This window comes from Palaemon carinicauda, chromosome 4, assembly GCF_036898095.1.
Source record: "Palaemon carinicauda isolate YSFRI2023 chromosome 4, ASM3689809v2, whole genome shotgun sequence".
NCBI lineage: Eukaryota > Metazoa > Arthropoda > Malacostraca > Decapoda > Palaemonidae > Palaemon > Palaemon carinicauda.
Genome location: NC_090728.1, coordinates 88,217,285 through 88,234,963, shown reverse-complemented (window position 1 = coordinate 88,234,963; position 17,679 = coordinate 88,217,285). Strand labels below are relative to the sequence as shown.

Here is a 17,679-nt window from a genome sequence, read left to right as displayed (position 1 = left end):
AATCATCGATCAATGATGAATTACTACCCCGTCTGCTACCTGATGCATTACTTCCTGGTCTGCTACCTGGCGGACTATTATGAAGATTTTGCCTTCAATGAGCGATTTCTAACTCATGCTTACGCTGTTTTTTATTTTCTTCTCTTTCAGCTGCTCTTTCCTCTCTCTCAAACACTTCCTGTTCTCTCTTAAAAACATACTCACGGAGAGCATCACCATCTACACCAAGAAGTTTACCTGAAGCAATCAAATCTTTCGTAATCTCGCTCTTTCCACTTCTTTCTATATTCTCCCTGGTTCAATTGGTTACGTTGTTGAAAATCCTGGCAAGGTCGCCAACTGTTACCGATCTTAAAATCGTTACAGGTTCTTTTAATAAGTAAAATAAATCTATATAACAACCCTTAAAACATGGAAATGAATATAGAAATAAACTCATGAAAAAACACACCACTTTAATTCAGTACACTTTAATTCACAAACTCATAAAGAAAATTAATGTTACTTCTTTGGTTACTTTAACTGATAAATCAAATGAATCAAACTCCAATAGAAAAGGGGAACAGTCAGTTAGGTAGAAATACTTAAGGAATAGTTTTTTGCAGCTACTGAGACAATACTGGTACGGAGACATCAGGCTTAAGAACGTTGCAGAAGGGCAGCTGAAGTTCAGATGAAACTGGCACGATGACCGGATTTGAAGACGTCACAAAAAGGGTGGGATGAGAGGTCTTCTTCCAAGAATTCGATGATAGTGTTGAACTAAGGCAGGCTGTAGGCAGTGTTGGCTACTTCTCGTCACAAGCAGGGAGGGCTAGCTGCTTCAATTTGTTTCTTCTTCTTGGCCATAACAGGGTTTTTTGGAGATAGGCTTTTGTTGTCTGAAGGGAAGGTTAGAATCTGGCTCTATCAGACTTCTGGTCTTCTCTGTTTCTTATCGCGTTAGGACTTAAATCTTATCTGCTCTTTTGTTTTATGTCCTGGCCTATCTCTCTTAGACAATCTCTTCTTGAAGTTTATATACCCATGGAGTTAATTACAGTGGGCAGTGGTCATTCCCATAGAAGGCGTTCTTTTTAACAATTCTGCATATATATTGCTTCCTCAAAAACGCCCACTTCGATCACACCATGGAAGCTTCTAGAGGACATTTCTGATGCAATCTGGACCACATGTTAAGTCGTAAAAAAAGGGCAGCACGTGTCCTTCCATGATGACATATATCTTAAACAAGGATTTGCCTCGGGCTCGGTTTCTCAAAATATGCTGACTCCACTAATTAAGACTATGACATCTTGGTCAAAACAGGACAGTTCCCTTATCACGGCAGACGCCCTAGGTGAGGCTTGGTTTACTTCCAACATGCTGACGACAGTGAAGTGATGACAGGTTTGCCCAAACAGAGCCGTAGTCTAATCTTGTCTTGCCTCGCTGCTCACACTTTGGGAATAGATATTTTTTTTTTTAAGGCATCTTTAAAAGTATTATGTCTTCCTGTGACAGTGTACCTATTGCCTAACATTATTCTAAATGATTTAGAAGCATTGCCAGCAGAAAGTGTTCTTTAGTCTATAGCAAAAAGACTTCTTATTTGCCTTTATGATGAAATGTTTGTTTTATCCAAATCCAAAGAAGGAGTGTCTCAGTCATTCGACCCAGTTTAAAGCCTTTCGAGAAAGTAGAGGGAGCAAGAGTATATTCCTAAAACAGGCCAAGCAAGTCAGGGGATTAGCAGGAGCATTACTGAAGAGCTTGAAATTTTTGAAACAAGTGGAGAAAACAGCAAACATAACAAAGAGAACAACTGCAAAATCTATACCACCCACATCTGTTGAAGTTTTTTTTTTTTTTTCACTTGTAGGACTGTTTTTCACAAGACTTAGAACTCATCTAATTAATAAAGGTGTTAATTTTTTTTTTTTTTCGTTCTTATTCCAACTCAAAATAGTTTGCACTTTGAAATAACAACTGGAAGCCAAATTTATTATTTTCCTTCTTTTGATATTTTATCAAAAGTGCAATATATGAATACAGTGTATAGTTTTTTTTTCTTTCATATAACTGCCACAGAGGCAGTTTCATGTAAGATTGCGCTTTTCGGAGTTATTTAAAGACAAACAGTCATTTTGATTTAAGATCTTTATCATTTGAGATGACATTACTCATTTTTTCTCTCACCAGGTTTACATTACAAAAGCACATGATCTTATAGTGATTGCAGTCTTTTTTATTGAAGAACTTGCTTAATTGTAATGAACATTGATAATTTTTCTTGCACCAGGTTTCTACTGAATTACAAAAGTATTTGATCATACAAGATATTTTTATACAATTTGTAAAAAGATATGCCACTTTTATGTTATTTTGAAAAGCAATAGCTATAAAAATGTTTAATCAGTCTTAATTTTCTGCTTGTTAATTTAATTGAACGCTTCTATTTTGCATTATATATTGCGGATATGTCTTTACCAATGCTTTAAAAATAATCAAATAATCAAGTGTTATGAGTTTTGCTATATTTAATTCCTTAAATACAAAAATAATTTTTTTCATAAAATCCAGGGATTTTCCAGGATTTTCCCGGGATCGTGTTAAAACACTTGACCTTTTCCCGGAATTCTGTGATAGAGAAAAGTGTCTCAAATGACAATCCCTAGTGTTAGCATGTCTTCTGTGTGTGTTCCTTGTAATTGAGATGGATCTCAGTGATGGTACTCGCACATCTGTGTGTGGGGATGGACCGGTTCCCACCTCTCCTGAACATACTGCGCTTGGCAGCCCCCCGCACCTCACTGGTGAATGCTCAAGCCGTGAGAGGTTGGGACTGGTGAGTTACCACATGCATTCCTCAAATTTTGCACACTCTATCTAGATGTGCCTTGCTATTGTAGTCAGTTTAATAATTGAGAAGTGTGCTTCTCACAAAGATTACTGGGTTAGCAAGCAACGCTTCTCTCAACACGTACAGGCATGGCCATGTGCAGGCACTTGAATGCATTAACTGTGCAGAGTGCACGCGTGGTTTGACTTGCCTGTCTCCACTAGACAATCCATTCTCTCCTTAGCCTGTTGTGGTAGCACGTACTACCCCTCACACGCCTCAGTGGCATGCGCTCTGTCTGTTAAGGGTTGCAAAAGGTAGGCTACCGTACATATTATCTCCTGAACGAGTTGGCTATCCTGAGAGCATGTGTGGATTAACTCGCCAATCTCCAATAGACAAACCCTCCTCTCCTGAGCCTGTTGTGATACTGCTCTTTATCCCTTATCAAATTTGGGTCAATCTCAGTCATGAGTTCCTAGTAAGGAAAGTCTTCAGTCTCCTATCAGACCCTGAGTTCCCTGACACCTTGGAGGATTGGAATTTTTCAGCCAACCCCTTCCTCCTTTTCTTGTAGGGCTCAAGCCTGAAAGTAGGATCCTCAGTCATGATTGAAGAATAGATCTTCTCGCAGACTAGAAGGGATTCTCGAGCTTACAGGGAGTCCAGATTCACATAGTAGAACTGATGAAGAAGCACATTGGAATGAAACTCTACAGCATGAAGTCTTTAGTCGCCGCTTTTGAAACAGAAAAACTGCTGTATGAGCGTCTATTCATACCTTAAAAGTTCCACAAGAGATTCAAGGAATGGAACACCTTTTGTCAAAGGTTAACAAAAAGTTGGCAAAGGAGTTACTGTCCTCATTTGGCTGGAGTAAAAGCTTCATCATTAAAGAGCTTAAAGAAGTTACAAAATATGCTCTTTTGATGACAAAAGCTGGGTAGTCACGGCTTCAACTGTTACTCAACATCCTCAACCAAGTTTGTCATCCCTAGTGGCTCCTCCGTATTCCCATACAAATGGGATGTAATTGGACCCGCTGCAACACCAGGTAGGTCTATAAATCTACCTCAAAGGCTTCGTGATATTACACCACACCTTCCTGGGACAGAGATGAATGATAAGTGGAAAATGAGAGATCGCCATAGGATCGAAATTGCCCTCCAAAGGTGACCAAAAAATCCTGTTCACCTGACTTCATTCATGTACTTTCCCCATCCTCAGGCACGTAGTCAGTAGGCTGACTATACACACTGCTGGTCAAAAGAGAGCAGTCACTGCCCTTCCTTTCCCTCCCACTGGACAATTAGCCCTGGAAGACCAATCGATAAGAGTATTGTGTCACTCCTACCACTTCTCCGTGCCCAGTCCTTTTCTAAGGACGAAGAAAGAGACAGCGAGATATTATCCTACTTGACTTTCTCCTCATCTGTTCGCGATCACATGTTGGAACAAGAGCTCAATATTGCAGATTGGTTAGTGATCACATGCTCTTACGGTAGCTCCATCTTACAAGTTAGCATTCCCATTAGAGCAATTACAAGCAACAACCTTATCTGCTCAATTCGCGATCGTTCACACATCTCGCCCTCTCACGATCGTTCACACATCTCGCCCACTCACGATTGATCACACATCTCGCCCACTAGCCACTGTCCACACATTTCGCTCACTCACGATCATTCACACATCTTGCCCACTAACTACTGTCCACACATTTCGCCCACTCAATCATTCACACATCTCGCCCACTAGCTACTGTCCACACATTTCGCCCACTCAATCATTCACACATCTCGCCAACTCACGACTGTCCACACATCTTGCCCACTTGCAATCGTCCACACATCTAGCCCACTCATGATAGATCGCTCACTTACTTGCTAGAGCTAGAAGAGCACATCCATTAGCACTCTCATTTTATAAGTTGGGGACTTAGTTGAAGGGGTGCCATCTCAGAGCAGTCAAATACTGGTGCTTTCCTGTGTGATAATGCAACCAGCCTCAGCCGGTCGACATATGAGCTTAAGCTCTTATTGTGCTCTCCTAGTTATTCCAGGTTCATCTGGGACAGAGAATTAGGACAAGTGCAAGCACACCTTCGGCATGTCTTCAGCACAGTACTAGGATTATCTCTAGTAATGAAAGTGGGTGGTGTAATATAAAAAAAAAAAAAAAAATATAGTAATTATAGAATATCAATAGCTATTGTTTGTGGGTGTGTTGGGAGATGATTATATATAAACTGAATTTTTCAATATTAAACTTAGCCGGTGATCATATAGCTGTCAGCTCTGCTGCCCGACAGAAAAACCTAAGGACAAAATACGCCAGCGATCGCTATACAGGTGGGGGTGTACATCAACAGCGCCATCTGTCGAGCAGGTACTCAAGTACTCCATGTCAACACAGAACCAATTTTCTCTCTGTCGTGCCACTGGCAAGACCTACTAAATACGCTGTTGCTTTCTGGATTGATTTTCACGTTATTTGGTGAAGTATTCATTTCTGGTTATTAGCTTTCGCTGTGCAGAGGTTATCTTCAATACTTCCTTGCATTCTTTTATTGAATTTTGGATTATTTATTGACGACTTGGATAGATTTTGAATCCCCCCTTTGACTAATTCAAGATGTCTGACCCTTCTCAAGTCCCCAAATACAGGAAGTGTAGTGCTAGGGACTGTTCAAGGCGTCTTCCGAAGGCCTCTATCGATCCGCACACCATTTGTTCCAATTGTCGGGGTAAAACCTGTCAATTGGAAGATCGATGTGAGGAATGCGTTGGGCTTTCGGAATTCGATTTTCAAGAATTCCTGAAATATTCACGTAGGCTAGAGAGAGATAGTCAGGAGGAGTTCGTCTCGCTCAGTTGATTTTTCCTCTCCCCATGCCCCACAACCTATTCCTTCCCCTGTAGTGGTTGCTCCCGACCCCCCTTCTAGCACTCATCAACCTTCGATGGCAGATATGATGCGTGCCATCCAGGCTCTGGGTGAGAGAGTCGAGTCATTGGCAAGTGACCGCAACCAACTCATGGCTGACGTCAGGGAGTTGAAGGGTAAAAGTGCAGTGGGAAGTGAAGTGAGTGTTGGTGCAGTGAAAAGTGTTAGTGTTACGCATGAGGGTGCGTCTGTTCGTGCCTGTCGTCCTCCCAGTCCGGGACCTCTTGCAAGCTCCCAAGCCCAGGGGAGAAGCAATGTCGTACGACCAAAGGGTTCGACAGGCTTTAATCAGCGGACAGACGTTCCCTCCGTGGTTTCGGACGTATCTTTCCTAGATCGCCCCACCCACAAGAAGACGAGTGAGCCCGTTCATTCCTCGTCTGCGGAAGAGGTTTCACGCCAGAAACGATGGACCAAGGTCTCACGGCCTCTTAAACGCAAGGTCCCTTCCGCGCAAGTCCAACGGCCCAGGTGTAGCCACTGGGTCAGTTCGGACTCGCTGCAGTCTTCCGACGACTGCACACCTCCTAAGAGAGGCAAAGTGGTACCGCAACAGGCAGTAACACCGTCTGTTGCCGCACCTGCTACTGTAGACCCTAAGTGGTCTTTGCTACAGTCTATGCAGACTCAGTTAGCTTCTTTCATGCAGGAGTATCATGCGGAGAAGGTTGACGCTGCACCCGTTAGCCTACAACCAACCACGGTTGTGCGCCCAGTAGACGCTGAGGCTGCCTGCTCCCACACTCCAGCTGTGAGAGTTCCTCCACCCATGCGCAGTCGACCCTGCCAGACGCATGTTGACGTTCACCGACGCACGGAACCCTCCGTTGACGTTCGCGTGTTACCACAACAACAGGAGGGTGGAGTTAAGTTGCCGTGTTTTGACGCTGTGCGTCAACCTCCGCAACCCACTGTGGTTTCCGCTACTCGACCGCAGTCAGGAGTAGACGCCTTGCGTCCCCATACAGCTATGGTTGTTGCCAGTTCACAGACTGACCAACGTTTCCATGATGTTGGGTCCAGTGCAGCCACGCATGCACCCGTGCTGCCGGACTCAGCCGACCAGCTTTTACCTACTCCTTTGCCGCTTCCTCCTCAAAATTCAGACGATGGACTCTCTGATGATGACGAAGCTGCACATCTTGACGACCAACACACGGACATCGACGAACCCAAGACCACGCCTCCCTCCTTAGACTTTAGGAAAGTGCTTGCGCTGTTCAAGGATTTATATCCTGATCAGTTTGTGTCTGCAGCACCACGCTCGCCTCCCTCTGAGTTCGCTTTAGGCATGCAGTCATCCGCACCTGCCTTTACGAAGCTCGTACTCGCTCGCTCGTCCAAGAGAGCTTTAAGAGTACTGGGAGATTGGTTGCAGTCCAAAAAGCAGCTTGGAAAGACAGCCTTCATGTTTCCCCCGGCCAAGCTTGCTTCCAGATCTAGCGTCTGGTATGCCACGGGAGAAGTTCTCGGCTTGGGAGTTCTTGCCTCTGCCAAGGGCGACTTCTCAAGTCTGGTAGACTCTCCCCGCAGGCTGGCCATGAGACGCTCCAAGATTTGTTGGACTCCTTCGGATATGGACCATCTAATGAAAAGAGTATTTCGAGCATTCGAAGTCTTTAACTTCTTGGACTGGTGTTTGGGAGCGTTGAGCAGGAAGACCTCCCCTTCTGACAAGGAAACTTCCATGCTCATTATGTCCTGCATGGACAAAGCCATACGGGATGGTTCTAGTGAGCTTGCGGCTTCTTTCGTGTCCGGGGTCCTCAAGAAGCGGGATCACCTTTGCTCCTTCTTGTCAGCTGGAGTCACCCCATGTCAAAAATCGGAACTTATGTTTGCTCCTCTCTCGAAGTGCCTCTTCCCTGAGGAGTTGATCAAGGAGATTGCCGCCTCCTTGATCCAGAAAGACACTCATGACCTGGTTGCGTCATCCGCACGCAAAGCCACCCCTTTGCCCTCCGTGCCTAAACCCAGGATGGACACTCCAGCGTCAAGGTTCATTCCGCCCTTTCGTGGCAGAGCCTCCAGCAGAGGAGGTGCTCGTGCCGAAGGTCAACGTGGGAGCAAGAAGAAGGGTTCCAAGTCCTCTAGAGGCAGAGTCTGACTGCCACCTTCTTCAGACAGCAGTGGGAGCCAGGCTCAAGAACTACTGGCAGGCCTGGGAGAACAGGGGCGCAGACGCACAGTCTGTGAAGTTACTCAGAGAGTGGTACAAGATTCCATTCTTGCGCAAGCCCCCTCTAGCAACAACTCCCATCGACCTCTCTCCCAGGTACAGAGAGGAGGACAAGAGACTAGCTTTGCAGCAAGAGGTGTCTCTCTTACTACAAAAGGGAGCGGTAGTCAAAGTCCGGGACCATCAATCCCCGGGCTTCTACAACCGTCTCTTCTTAGTGGCGAAGAAGACAGGAGGGTGGAGGCCGGTGCTAGACGTCAGTGCTCTGAATGTCTTTGTCACAAAGCAGACGTTCACCATGGAGACGACAAAGTCGGTTCTAGCATCGGTCAGGATGGAAGACTGGATGGTCTCGTTAGACCTAAAGGACGCTTATTTTCACGTCCCCATCCACCCAGATTCCCAACCTTTTCTAAGGTTCGTTTTCGGGAAGGTTGTATACCAGTTTCAAGCCCTGTGCTTTGGCCTAAGCACGGCACCTCTTGTTTTTACGAAACTGATGAGGAATATTGCCAAATTTCTGCATTTAGCAGACATCAGAGCCTCCCTCTATTTGGACGACTGGCTTCTAAGAGCTTCGTCAAGTCGTCGCTGTCTGGAGAATCTAAAGTGGACTCTGGATCTGACCAAGGAATTGTGTCTCCTGGTCAATATGGAAAAGTCCCAACTCGTCCCATCCCAAACTATAGTGTACCTAGGAATGGAGATTCAGAGTCAAGCTTTTCGGGCTTTTCCGTCGGCCCCCAGAATCAGTCAAGCCCAAGAATGCATCCAGAACATGCTGAAGAAGGACCGATGTTCAGTCAGACAGTGGATGAGTCTGATAGGGACGCTTTCATCATTGGACCAGTTCATCGCGTTAGGGAGACTCCACCTCCGACCCCTTCAATTTCACCTAGCTGTTCACTGGAGAAAGGACAAGACGCTAGAAGCGGTCTCGATTCCTATTTCCGAGAAGATGAAGTCTTCACTGACTTGGTGGAAGGACAACATTCTCCTCAGGGAGGGTCTGCCACTGGCTGTTCAGACCCCCAACCACATTCTCTTCTCGGACGCATCGGACACGGGCTGGGGTGCGACATTGGACGGTCGGGAATGCTCGGGCACGTGGAATGCGGATCAAAGAACGTTGCACATCAACTGCAAGGAGCTACTGGCAGTTCATCTGGCCTTGAGAAGCTTCAAGTCCCTCCTTCTAGGCAAGGTGGTGGAGGTGAACTCCGACAACACCACAGCCTTGGCGTACATCTCCAAGCAAGGAGGGACTCATTCGATGACGTTGTACGAGATCGCAAGGGACCTCCTCACCTGGTCAAGAGATCGAAACATATCGCTAGTAACGAGGTTCATTCAAGGCAACATGAATGTCATGGCAGACCGCCTCAGCCGGAAGGGTCAAATCATCCCAACAGAGTGGACCCTTCACAAGAATGTATGCAAGAGACTATGGGCCTTGTGGGGTCAGCCTACCATAGATCTGTTTGCAACCTCGATGACCAAGAGGCTCCCAATTTATTGCTCACCGATTCCGGACCCAGCAGCAGTTCACATAGATGCCTTTCTTCTGGATTGGTCCCATCTAGACCTTTATGCATTCCCCCCGTTCAAGATTGTCAACAGAGTACTGCAGAAGTTCGCCTCTCACGAAGGGACAAGGTTGACGTTGGTTGCTCCCCTCTGGCCCGCGAGAGAATGGTTCACCGAGGTACTGCAATGGCTAGTAGACGTTCCCAGAACACTTCCTCTAAGAGTGGACCTTCTGCGTCAGCCGCATGTAAAGAAGGTACACCCAAGCCTCCACGCTCTTCGTCTGACTGCCTTCAGACTATCGAAAGACTCTCGAGAGCTAGAGGCTTTTCGAAGGAGGCAGCCAGAGCGATTGCTAGAGCAAGGAGGACATCCACTCTTAAAGTCTACCAGTCGAAGTGGGAAGTCTTCCGAAGCTGGTGCAAGTCGGTATCAGTATCCTCAACCAGTACCTCTGTAACTCAGATAGCTGACTTCCTTTTATACCTAAGGAAGGAAAGATCTCTTTCAGCTCCCACGATCAAGGGTTACAGAAGCATGTTGGCAGCAGTCTTCCGTCACAGAGGCTTAGATCTTTCCAACAACAAAGATCTACAGGACCTCCTTAAGTCTTTTGAGACCTCGAAGGAGCGTCGGTTGGCCACACCAGGTTGGAACTTAGACGTGGTACTAAGATTCCTTATGTCAGAAAGGTTCGAACCACTTCAATCAGCCTCTTTTAAAGATCTCACTTTGAAGACCCTTTTCCTCGTCTGCTTAGCAACAGCTAAAAGAGTCGGTGAGATACACGCCTTCAGCAGGAACATTGGATTTACATCTGAAACGGCTACATGTTCCTTACAGCTTGGTTTTTTAGCCAAAAACGAACTTCCTTCTCGTCCTTGGCCCAAATCGTTCGATATTCCAAGCCTTTTTAATTTGGTTGGAAATGAACAAGAAAGAGTACTATGCCCTGTAAGAGCTCTTAAGTACTATTTGAGACGTACTAAACCATTACGAGGTCAGTCAGAAGCTTTATGGTGCGCTATTAAGAAACCTTCTTTACCTATGTCGAAGAATGCAGTTTCTTATTATATCAGACTTTTGATTCGAGAAGCTCATTCCCATCTGAATGAGGAGGACCATGCTTTGCTGAAGGTAAGGACACATGAAGTTAGAGCTGTCGCAACTTCAGTAGCCTTCAAACAAAACAGATCTCTGCAGAGTGTAATGGATGCAACCTATTGGAGAAGCAAGTCAGTGTTCGCATCATTTTACCTTAAAGATGTCCAGTCTCTTTACGAGAACTGCTACACCCTGGGACCATTCGTAGCAGCGAGTGCAGTAGTGGGTGAGGGCTCAACCACTACATTCCCCTAATCCCATAACCTTTTTAATCTTTCTCTTGAAATGTTTTTTATTGTTGTTTTTTGGGTTGTCCGGAAGGCTAAGAAGCCTTTCGCATCCTGGTTGATTTGGCGGGTGGTCAAATTCTTTTCTTGAGAAGCGCCTAGATTAGAGGTTTTGATGAGGTCCTTTAGTATGGGTTGCAACCCTTCATACTTCAGCTCCTAGGAGTCGCTCAGAATCCTATGAGGATCGCGAGGCTCAGTAAGGAAGACGTACTTAAAAAGGCAGAGTAATTGTTCAAGTCGACTTCCTTACCAGGTACTTATTAATTTTGTTTGTTATTTTGAATAACTGCTAAAATGAAATACAAAATACTTAGCTCTTAATGTTAACATATAATGCTGGTCTCTACCCACCCCTGGGTGTGAATCAGCTATATGATCACCGGCTAAGTTTAATATTGAAAAATGTTATTTTCATTAGTAAAATAAATTTTTGAATATACTTACCCGGTGATCATAGATTAAAGGACCCTCCCTTCCTCCCCAATAGAGACCCAGTGGGCCGAGGAGAAAATTGGTTCTGTGTTGACATGGAGTACTTGAGTACCTGCTCGACAGATGGCGCTGTTGATGTACACCCCCACCTGTATAGCGATCGCTGGCGTATTTTGTCCTTAGGTTTTTCTGTCGGGCAGCAGAGCTGACAGCTATATGATCACCGGGTAAGTATATTCAAAAATTTATTTTACTAATGAAAATAACATTTTCAGTCCCATAGCTACCGTTGTTGTTTGAGTAGCGTTATCCCACTTACAACATAAAACTTGACCCACTCATATGAGTTCCAACAAGTCAAGTTATTGTTGAACTTTGGAAATTTATTCAATGACTTGAGGCAAAAATTCTCGATATGTTTGTTTCCACTATACAACATATGGTCAATGGATTTTTACGTAAAACGTACTTGTGGTAAAAATCATCATACTGTACTGTACTTTGCCTATTTTTCATCTTTCTGTAAAAATCATCATACTGTACTGTACTTTGCCTATTTTTCATCTTTCTGTATCATTCATTTTGCTATTACCAATAGTAGGTTCTCTATTGAATATAATTCAAGGGTAGAAGAAATATGTCAAGATATACTTGTTTTATTTTAGCAAACAAAACCTAATTAACATCACTCGGACCATCTAACACCCATATTTTGAGTTAAAAGTATGGTTTATTACATTTTAAAAGGTTGATTTTGAAACACTTCACATTGGTATTTTTAATCATACCGAATGTAATTTTACCCAAGTGTAAAAACTCATTCTTCTCATTTGTTATAAAAGTGCAGACTATTTAATTGTGATTTATTTTTAGGTTCAGATTTAATTTCATTAGTATTCTATATTAGACTAAAACCTATGAATTTTTCAGGTGTAATTCTTATAAAGAAAGCAGGTGATGGTAGCAAGAAAATTAAAGGGTGCTGGGATAGTATCCACGTTGTTGAAGTAGTTGAGAAATCGAGTGGTAGATCAGCTCACTACAAATTAACCTCAACTGCCATGTTATGGCTCCAAACTAATAAGCAAGGCTCGGGTACGATGAATCTAGGCGGATCTTTAACAAGACAGGTAGGTAGTGTGTATAGACTTGTTTGTTGCTAGCTATAATTTCAGTTGTAGGCTAGTGAAGCTGAAAATTATCTCATTAAAAAAATTTTGTGACTTTAACTAGTGTTGTAAATTATAATTTTAAATATGTAACTTCCCTGGTAGTTACATATATATATAGCTTAATCCCGCCGATTCGTCGCGCGCACGGCAGAAATTAAAAATTCGCGGCAATCGCCGACAGGTGGCCAGGTGATCATACCTGTGCTCCCTCTCTCCAGGTACCTGGAACCATTCCCATTTGTCCTCAGAAATTTCCTGCCGTCGTTCCAGCAACACGTTGGAAATTCGCTCTACGTTGTGGGTTTGCTTTGTCTACAAATTGGTGAAGTACCCATTGTTTGGTTTTTTGTTGATGGCTTTCGCTGATTTTGGATTTTCCCTATTTACTTTTCACTCGGATAAGAAAGATTTTGTTGGTTTTTTCGACTTGGACAGTTAGTTTTAACTGGTTTTTCTAGTTTTCAAAATGGCTGACTGTTATTAGGTGTGTTAAGGGGGGCAAGACTCGGCTTCCGAAAGCTGCTCTTGATCCCCACTCAATATGTAAGAATTGCAGAGGGCATGAGTGTTCATTTAATAACAGATGTAATGAATGTGAAAGTTTATCTGAGAGAGAGTGGAGAGAGTATGATTGCTATGTTAGGCGATTGGAAAAGGACAGACTTAGGAGAGCTTGATCGTCGAGTGTTCTGTCTAATAGGTCTTCTGATAGTCAAGTCCTTTCTAACTTGCATAATACTAATATTCCTGATCCTAGCCCTAAGGTTGTAGTACCAGACCCACCTACGGAATCGGAGGTAAGTGAGCCTTCTTAGAAGGATATTATGGCTGCTATCTCTGCCATGGGAGTGAAAGTGCAATCCCTTACTTCGGATAAGGAAGTAATGTGGGGGGCAGTGCATGGTTTGCAACGCAAGTTCGGGGATAGTGATAGTGCAGTGGAGGGTGCGTCCGTTCGTGTCTGTCATGCTCCTAGCCCTGGACCTCTTCCATGCTCCCCAACCCCTGGGTGAAGGAAAGTCAACAGGCTAAGGGAGGTGAGAGACGTTGAACAGCGAACGGACGTCCCCACGAGCGATCCTGTTGATGCATCCCAGGACGCTCCCCCTCGCTGCAGGAAATGCGAGATGAGGAAGTGTTCGTCTTCTTCAAAAGACGCAAGACCTTGACGCGGTTGGCGACAACCTCTTCAATCGAGACCTCTCAAGAGACATGAGTCCCCCGTTACGTTCCAGCAACCCTCGTGTAGCAATTGGAGCTCTCCGGAAATATTCCTGTCGGATGAAGAAGACATGTCCACACCTGAACAGAGGCGTAGGCCGTATAGCTCGTCGGAGGAAGAAGACGTGCACTTTACTTCGGTTCACGCTTCTCCCCCTCCTCCAGATTGGGAGATGTCGTAAGGGACTTCTCCTCTTCTTCGCCAGAAGTTCCCAGCTAGGGTTTCCAAAACTGTGGATGCTCCCTTGCAGCGATCTGGACGCATTACAGGAGGCGACAAGGATCGTGACGCTCCCTCGCAGCAGGCTGTATGCATGCCTGTCAGAGCTTCAACAGTCCATTACGTCCCTGTTTGACGTTAACAAGTCGCAAGGACTTACAGAGGAAGCTCGCAAGAAGGAACCTAAGGACGTCAACAGACCTAGGAAGTGAATAACATTGGAGCGAGACACAAACAGGCAGCAAAACGCGAACTCGCGGCAAGTTGCAGCACTCATGGACGTTCCTTCGCAGCGATCTGGACACGTTTCGGGAGGCGACAAGGATCGTGACACCCCCTCGCTACATGCAGGACGCAAGCAAGCAAGACGAGGCGTGTGATTCTCCCACTCATTCTACATCGCAGATCGCTAATCCTTTGGAGGATTCTCAGAGGAGGAGACGCAAGAAACTCTTCACGCGGCAGATCTTAAAAGATTACTTGCAGTTTTGGCGGACTTATATCCGGATGACTTTCAGCAGGCTGTACCTCGGAGCCCGCCCTCGCTGTTTTTAAAGGGTAGACTCAGAAACCTTCCTCCTTCAAGAAGACAGTGTTAGCCAGATCGGTGAAGAGGGCTTTTTCTACACTGAACGATTGGATTCTCAAGAAAAAGAAACAGGGAAGGACAACCTTTTCCTTCCCCCCTACGAGATTGGCTTCTAGATGCAGTGTGTGGTACGAGACTGGGGAGGCTCTCGGTATGGGAGTTCCTGCCTCCTCCCAAGGGGACTTTTCCAGACTCGTTGACGCCTCACGTAGATCAGCCATGACTAAGGCTAAAGTTATGTGGTCCACGTTGGAGATAGACCACTTGCTGAAGGGCATCTTCAGAACAATTGAAGTCTTCAACTTGATGGATTGGACTCTCGGAGCCCTCGCAGATGTCAAAGACGAAAAGAACAAGATGCAGATGCACCTTATTGCCTGTCTCGATAAAGCCGTGAGGGACGGGACGGTCGAACTCACAGCCCTTTTCACGGCAGATATTATTAAGAAAAGAGCCATGCTTTGTTCTTTCCTGTTGTCAGGATTGACTCTTGCTCAGAGAGCAGAGCTCTTGTATGCTCCTTTAAACAATCACCTCTTCCCTTCAGATGTAGTGAAGGACTTGTCGGCAGCTCTTGCGCAGCAAGCAACGCAAGATCTTATTACCAGGATTGCGAAGAAATTTCTTCCGGCAAACTTTTTAGCCAGGAAAGAGAAGGAAGCTCTTCCCACGCGCCAGCCCTTTCGTGGGAGGGCCCTTTCGAGAGGAAGTCGGAGAATGGCTGCTGGAGGACAACCTCGTAAATACACAGAGCAGCAACCAAAAACCAGAAAGTGAGCTCTACAACCTCCAGACACACGTGGGAGCCAGGTTATCCCACTACTGGCAAGAGAGGAGCCAAAGGGGAGCGGACGACTTGACAGTTGATGTATTGAAGGAGGGATACAAAATCCCCCTCCTAAGAAGGCCGCCTCTTTTGCCAGAGCGCTAGAGTTGACAGCTACATACTCGGGGAGCAAGGCAGCAGCTCTTCAAGGGCAGGTAAACCAGATGCTGTCAAAAGCAGCAATAGAAGTGGTAGAGGACCCCTCATCAGAGGGATTGTACAACAGACTTTTTCTGGTTCCCAAGAACTCGGGGGGGTTGGAGACCCGTTCTGGACGTAAATCCACTGAACAAGTATGTGAGCAAAGTCAAGTTTGCTATGGAGACATCTGCGTCAGTCCTAAGCAGGCACCAGACAAATAGACTGGATGGTGTCGATAGATCTGTAGGACGCGTACTTTCACGTCCCAATTCACCAGAACTACAGAAAATTTCGGAGATTCGTACACCACGCAATTACTTATCAGTTCAAAGCACTTTGTTTTGGACTAAGTACGGCTCCTTACGTTTTTACTCGAGTGCTGTCGAACGTGGCTCGTTGGTTACATCTGAAAGTGATACGAATATTAATGTACCTGGATGACTGGCTAATCAGAGCCAGGTCGCAAGAAAAGTGTCTGGAGGATCTACGAGTGACAATGTCCATGACGCAACAGCTAGGCCTGGTTGTAAATCTGGCCAAATCACAACTGACGCCTTCACAAGACATCATCTACCTGGGGATGAGGATTCAGTCAGTGGTTATTCGGGCTTTTCCAGTCCCGAAACGCATTCTAGAATGCTTAAGAAAGGTGAAGCGCTTCCTAGGGAGAAAGACCTGCTCGGTGAGGGAATGGATGAGTCTGCTAGGGACCCTCTCCTCGATCGAGCAATTCATATCCCTTTGAAGACTTCATCTACGTCCACTGCAATTCCATCTGTCAAGATATTGGACAAGAGACCAAGACGAGAGACGTGGATTCCGATCCGTCTGGGAATCAGTTGAGTTGGTGGGGCGACCCCAACAAACTCCTAGAAGGCCTCGAACTTCAACAGAAGAACCCCGAACCAGTGTTGCATGCAGAAGCATCGGACCTGGGATGGGGTGCAACACTGGGGAAGGACGAGATCTCGGGTCTGTGGGAAGATAATCAGAAGGAATGGCATATAAACGTCAAGGAACTGGTGGCCATTCATCTAGCACTAATGTACTCCCAGGAGGACGTCCAGAACAAGTTAGTTCAGGTCAACGCAGACAACACCACAGGTTGGCCTACATCAGGAAACAGGGAGGCACTCGTTCGGATTCCCTTTACGAGGCAGCAAAAGATCTCCTACTGTGGGCAAAAGCGAGGAATATAACTCTGATAACCCGCTCCATAGAGTGAGAGAAGAATGTCAGAGCGGATCTTCTCAGCAGGGAAAGACAGGTTCTCACGACAGAGTGGACCGTACATCACTAGGTGTGCAGCAGGCTTTGGAATCTGTGGGGAGAACTGTCAATAGACCTCTTCGCGACGCAGAGAACAAAGAGGTACCAGTTTATTGCTCTCCAGTCCCAGACCAGGAAGCAGTAGCAGTGGACGCCTTCCTCATGGAATGGGAAGGACTAGACACGTATGCCTTCCCCCCCCATTCAAGATCCTAGACAGAGTCATGAAGAAGTTCAGAGAGTCGAACAACGCCCGCATGACCCTGATAGCTCTGTTTTGCCCCATGAGACCCTGGATCACAGAAGTGATGGAGTGGCTCTTGTCTGAACGATCTACTCAGACAGCCACACATAGAGAGATACCATCAAAATCTCCTTGCTCTCAATCTAACTGCCTTTCGACTATCAAAAAACTGGCAAGAGCGAAGGGCTTTTCGAGGGAAGCTGCAGGAGCAATCGCGAGAGCAAGGAGGACATCCACAATCAAGGTGTACCAATCTAAGTGGGACTTGTTCATAGAATGGTGCAGAATTAACATCATTTCCTCTTCCAGTACCTCTCTAACTGAACTGGCAGATTTTCTGTTACATTTAAGAACACCAGAGAAACTAGCAGTATCAACCATCAAGGGATACCGCAGCATGCTAGCCTCCGTCTTCCGTCACAAACATATTGACGTGTCAGGAGACAAGGATCTCTCGGACCTCATAAGATCCTTTGAGACAGTTAAGAGGAAGGACAACCCAACCTCCTCTTGGAATTTGGATGTAGTCCTGATGTTTTTAACCTCGAGCAGGTTTGAACCTCTCGACAAGGCTTGTTGGAAGGATCTTACTAAGAAAAGACTATTCCTGGTTGCGTTGGCGACAGCCAAGAGGATAGGAGAATGGCAAGCCATTAGCAAAAAGGTGTGCTTCAATGGAGAGAATGCAGTCTGCTCTA

General features: G+C 45.6%; 1 protein-coding gene across 1 annotated transcript in view; it reads left to right on the top strand.

Moving 5' to 3' along the window:
* The window catches only part of cpb (F-actin-capping protein subunit beta), an 83,572-nt gene that overhangs the window by 43,994 nt on the left and 21,899 nt on the right, over positions 1-17,679 (top strand). Inside the window, exon 4 of the mRNA XM_068372439.1 lies at positions 12,230-12,429. Coding sequence (XP_068228540.1) covers positions 12,230-12,429 — 200 coding nt within the window. The remainder of the gene's footprint in view (positions 1-12,229; positions 12,430-17,679) is intronic.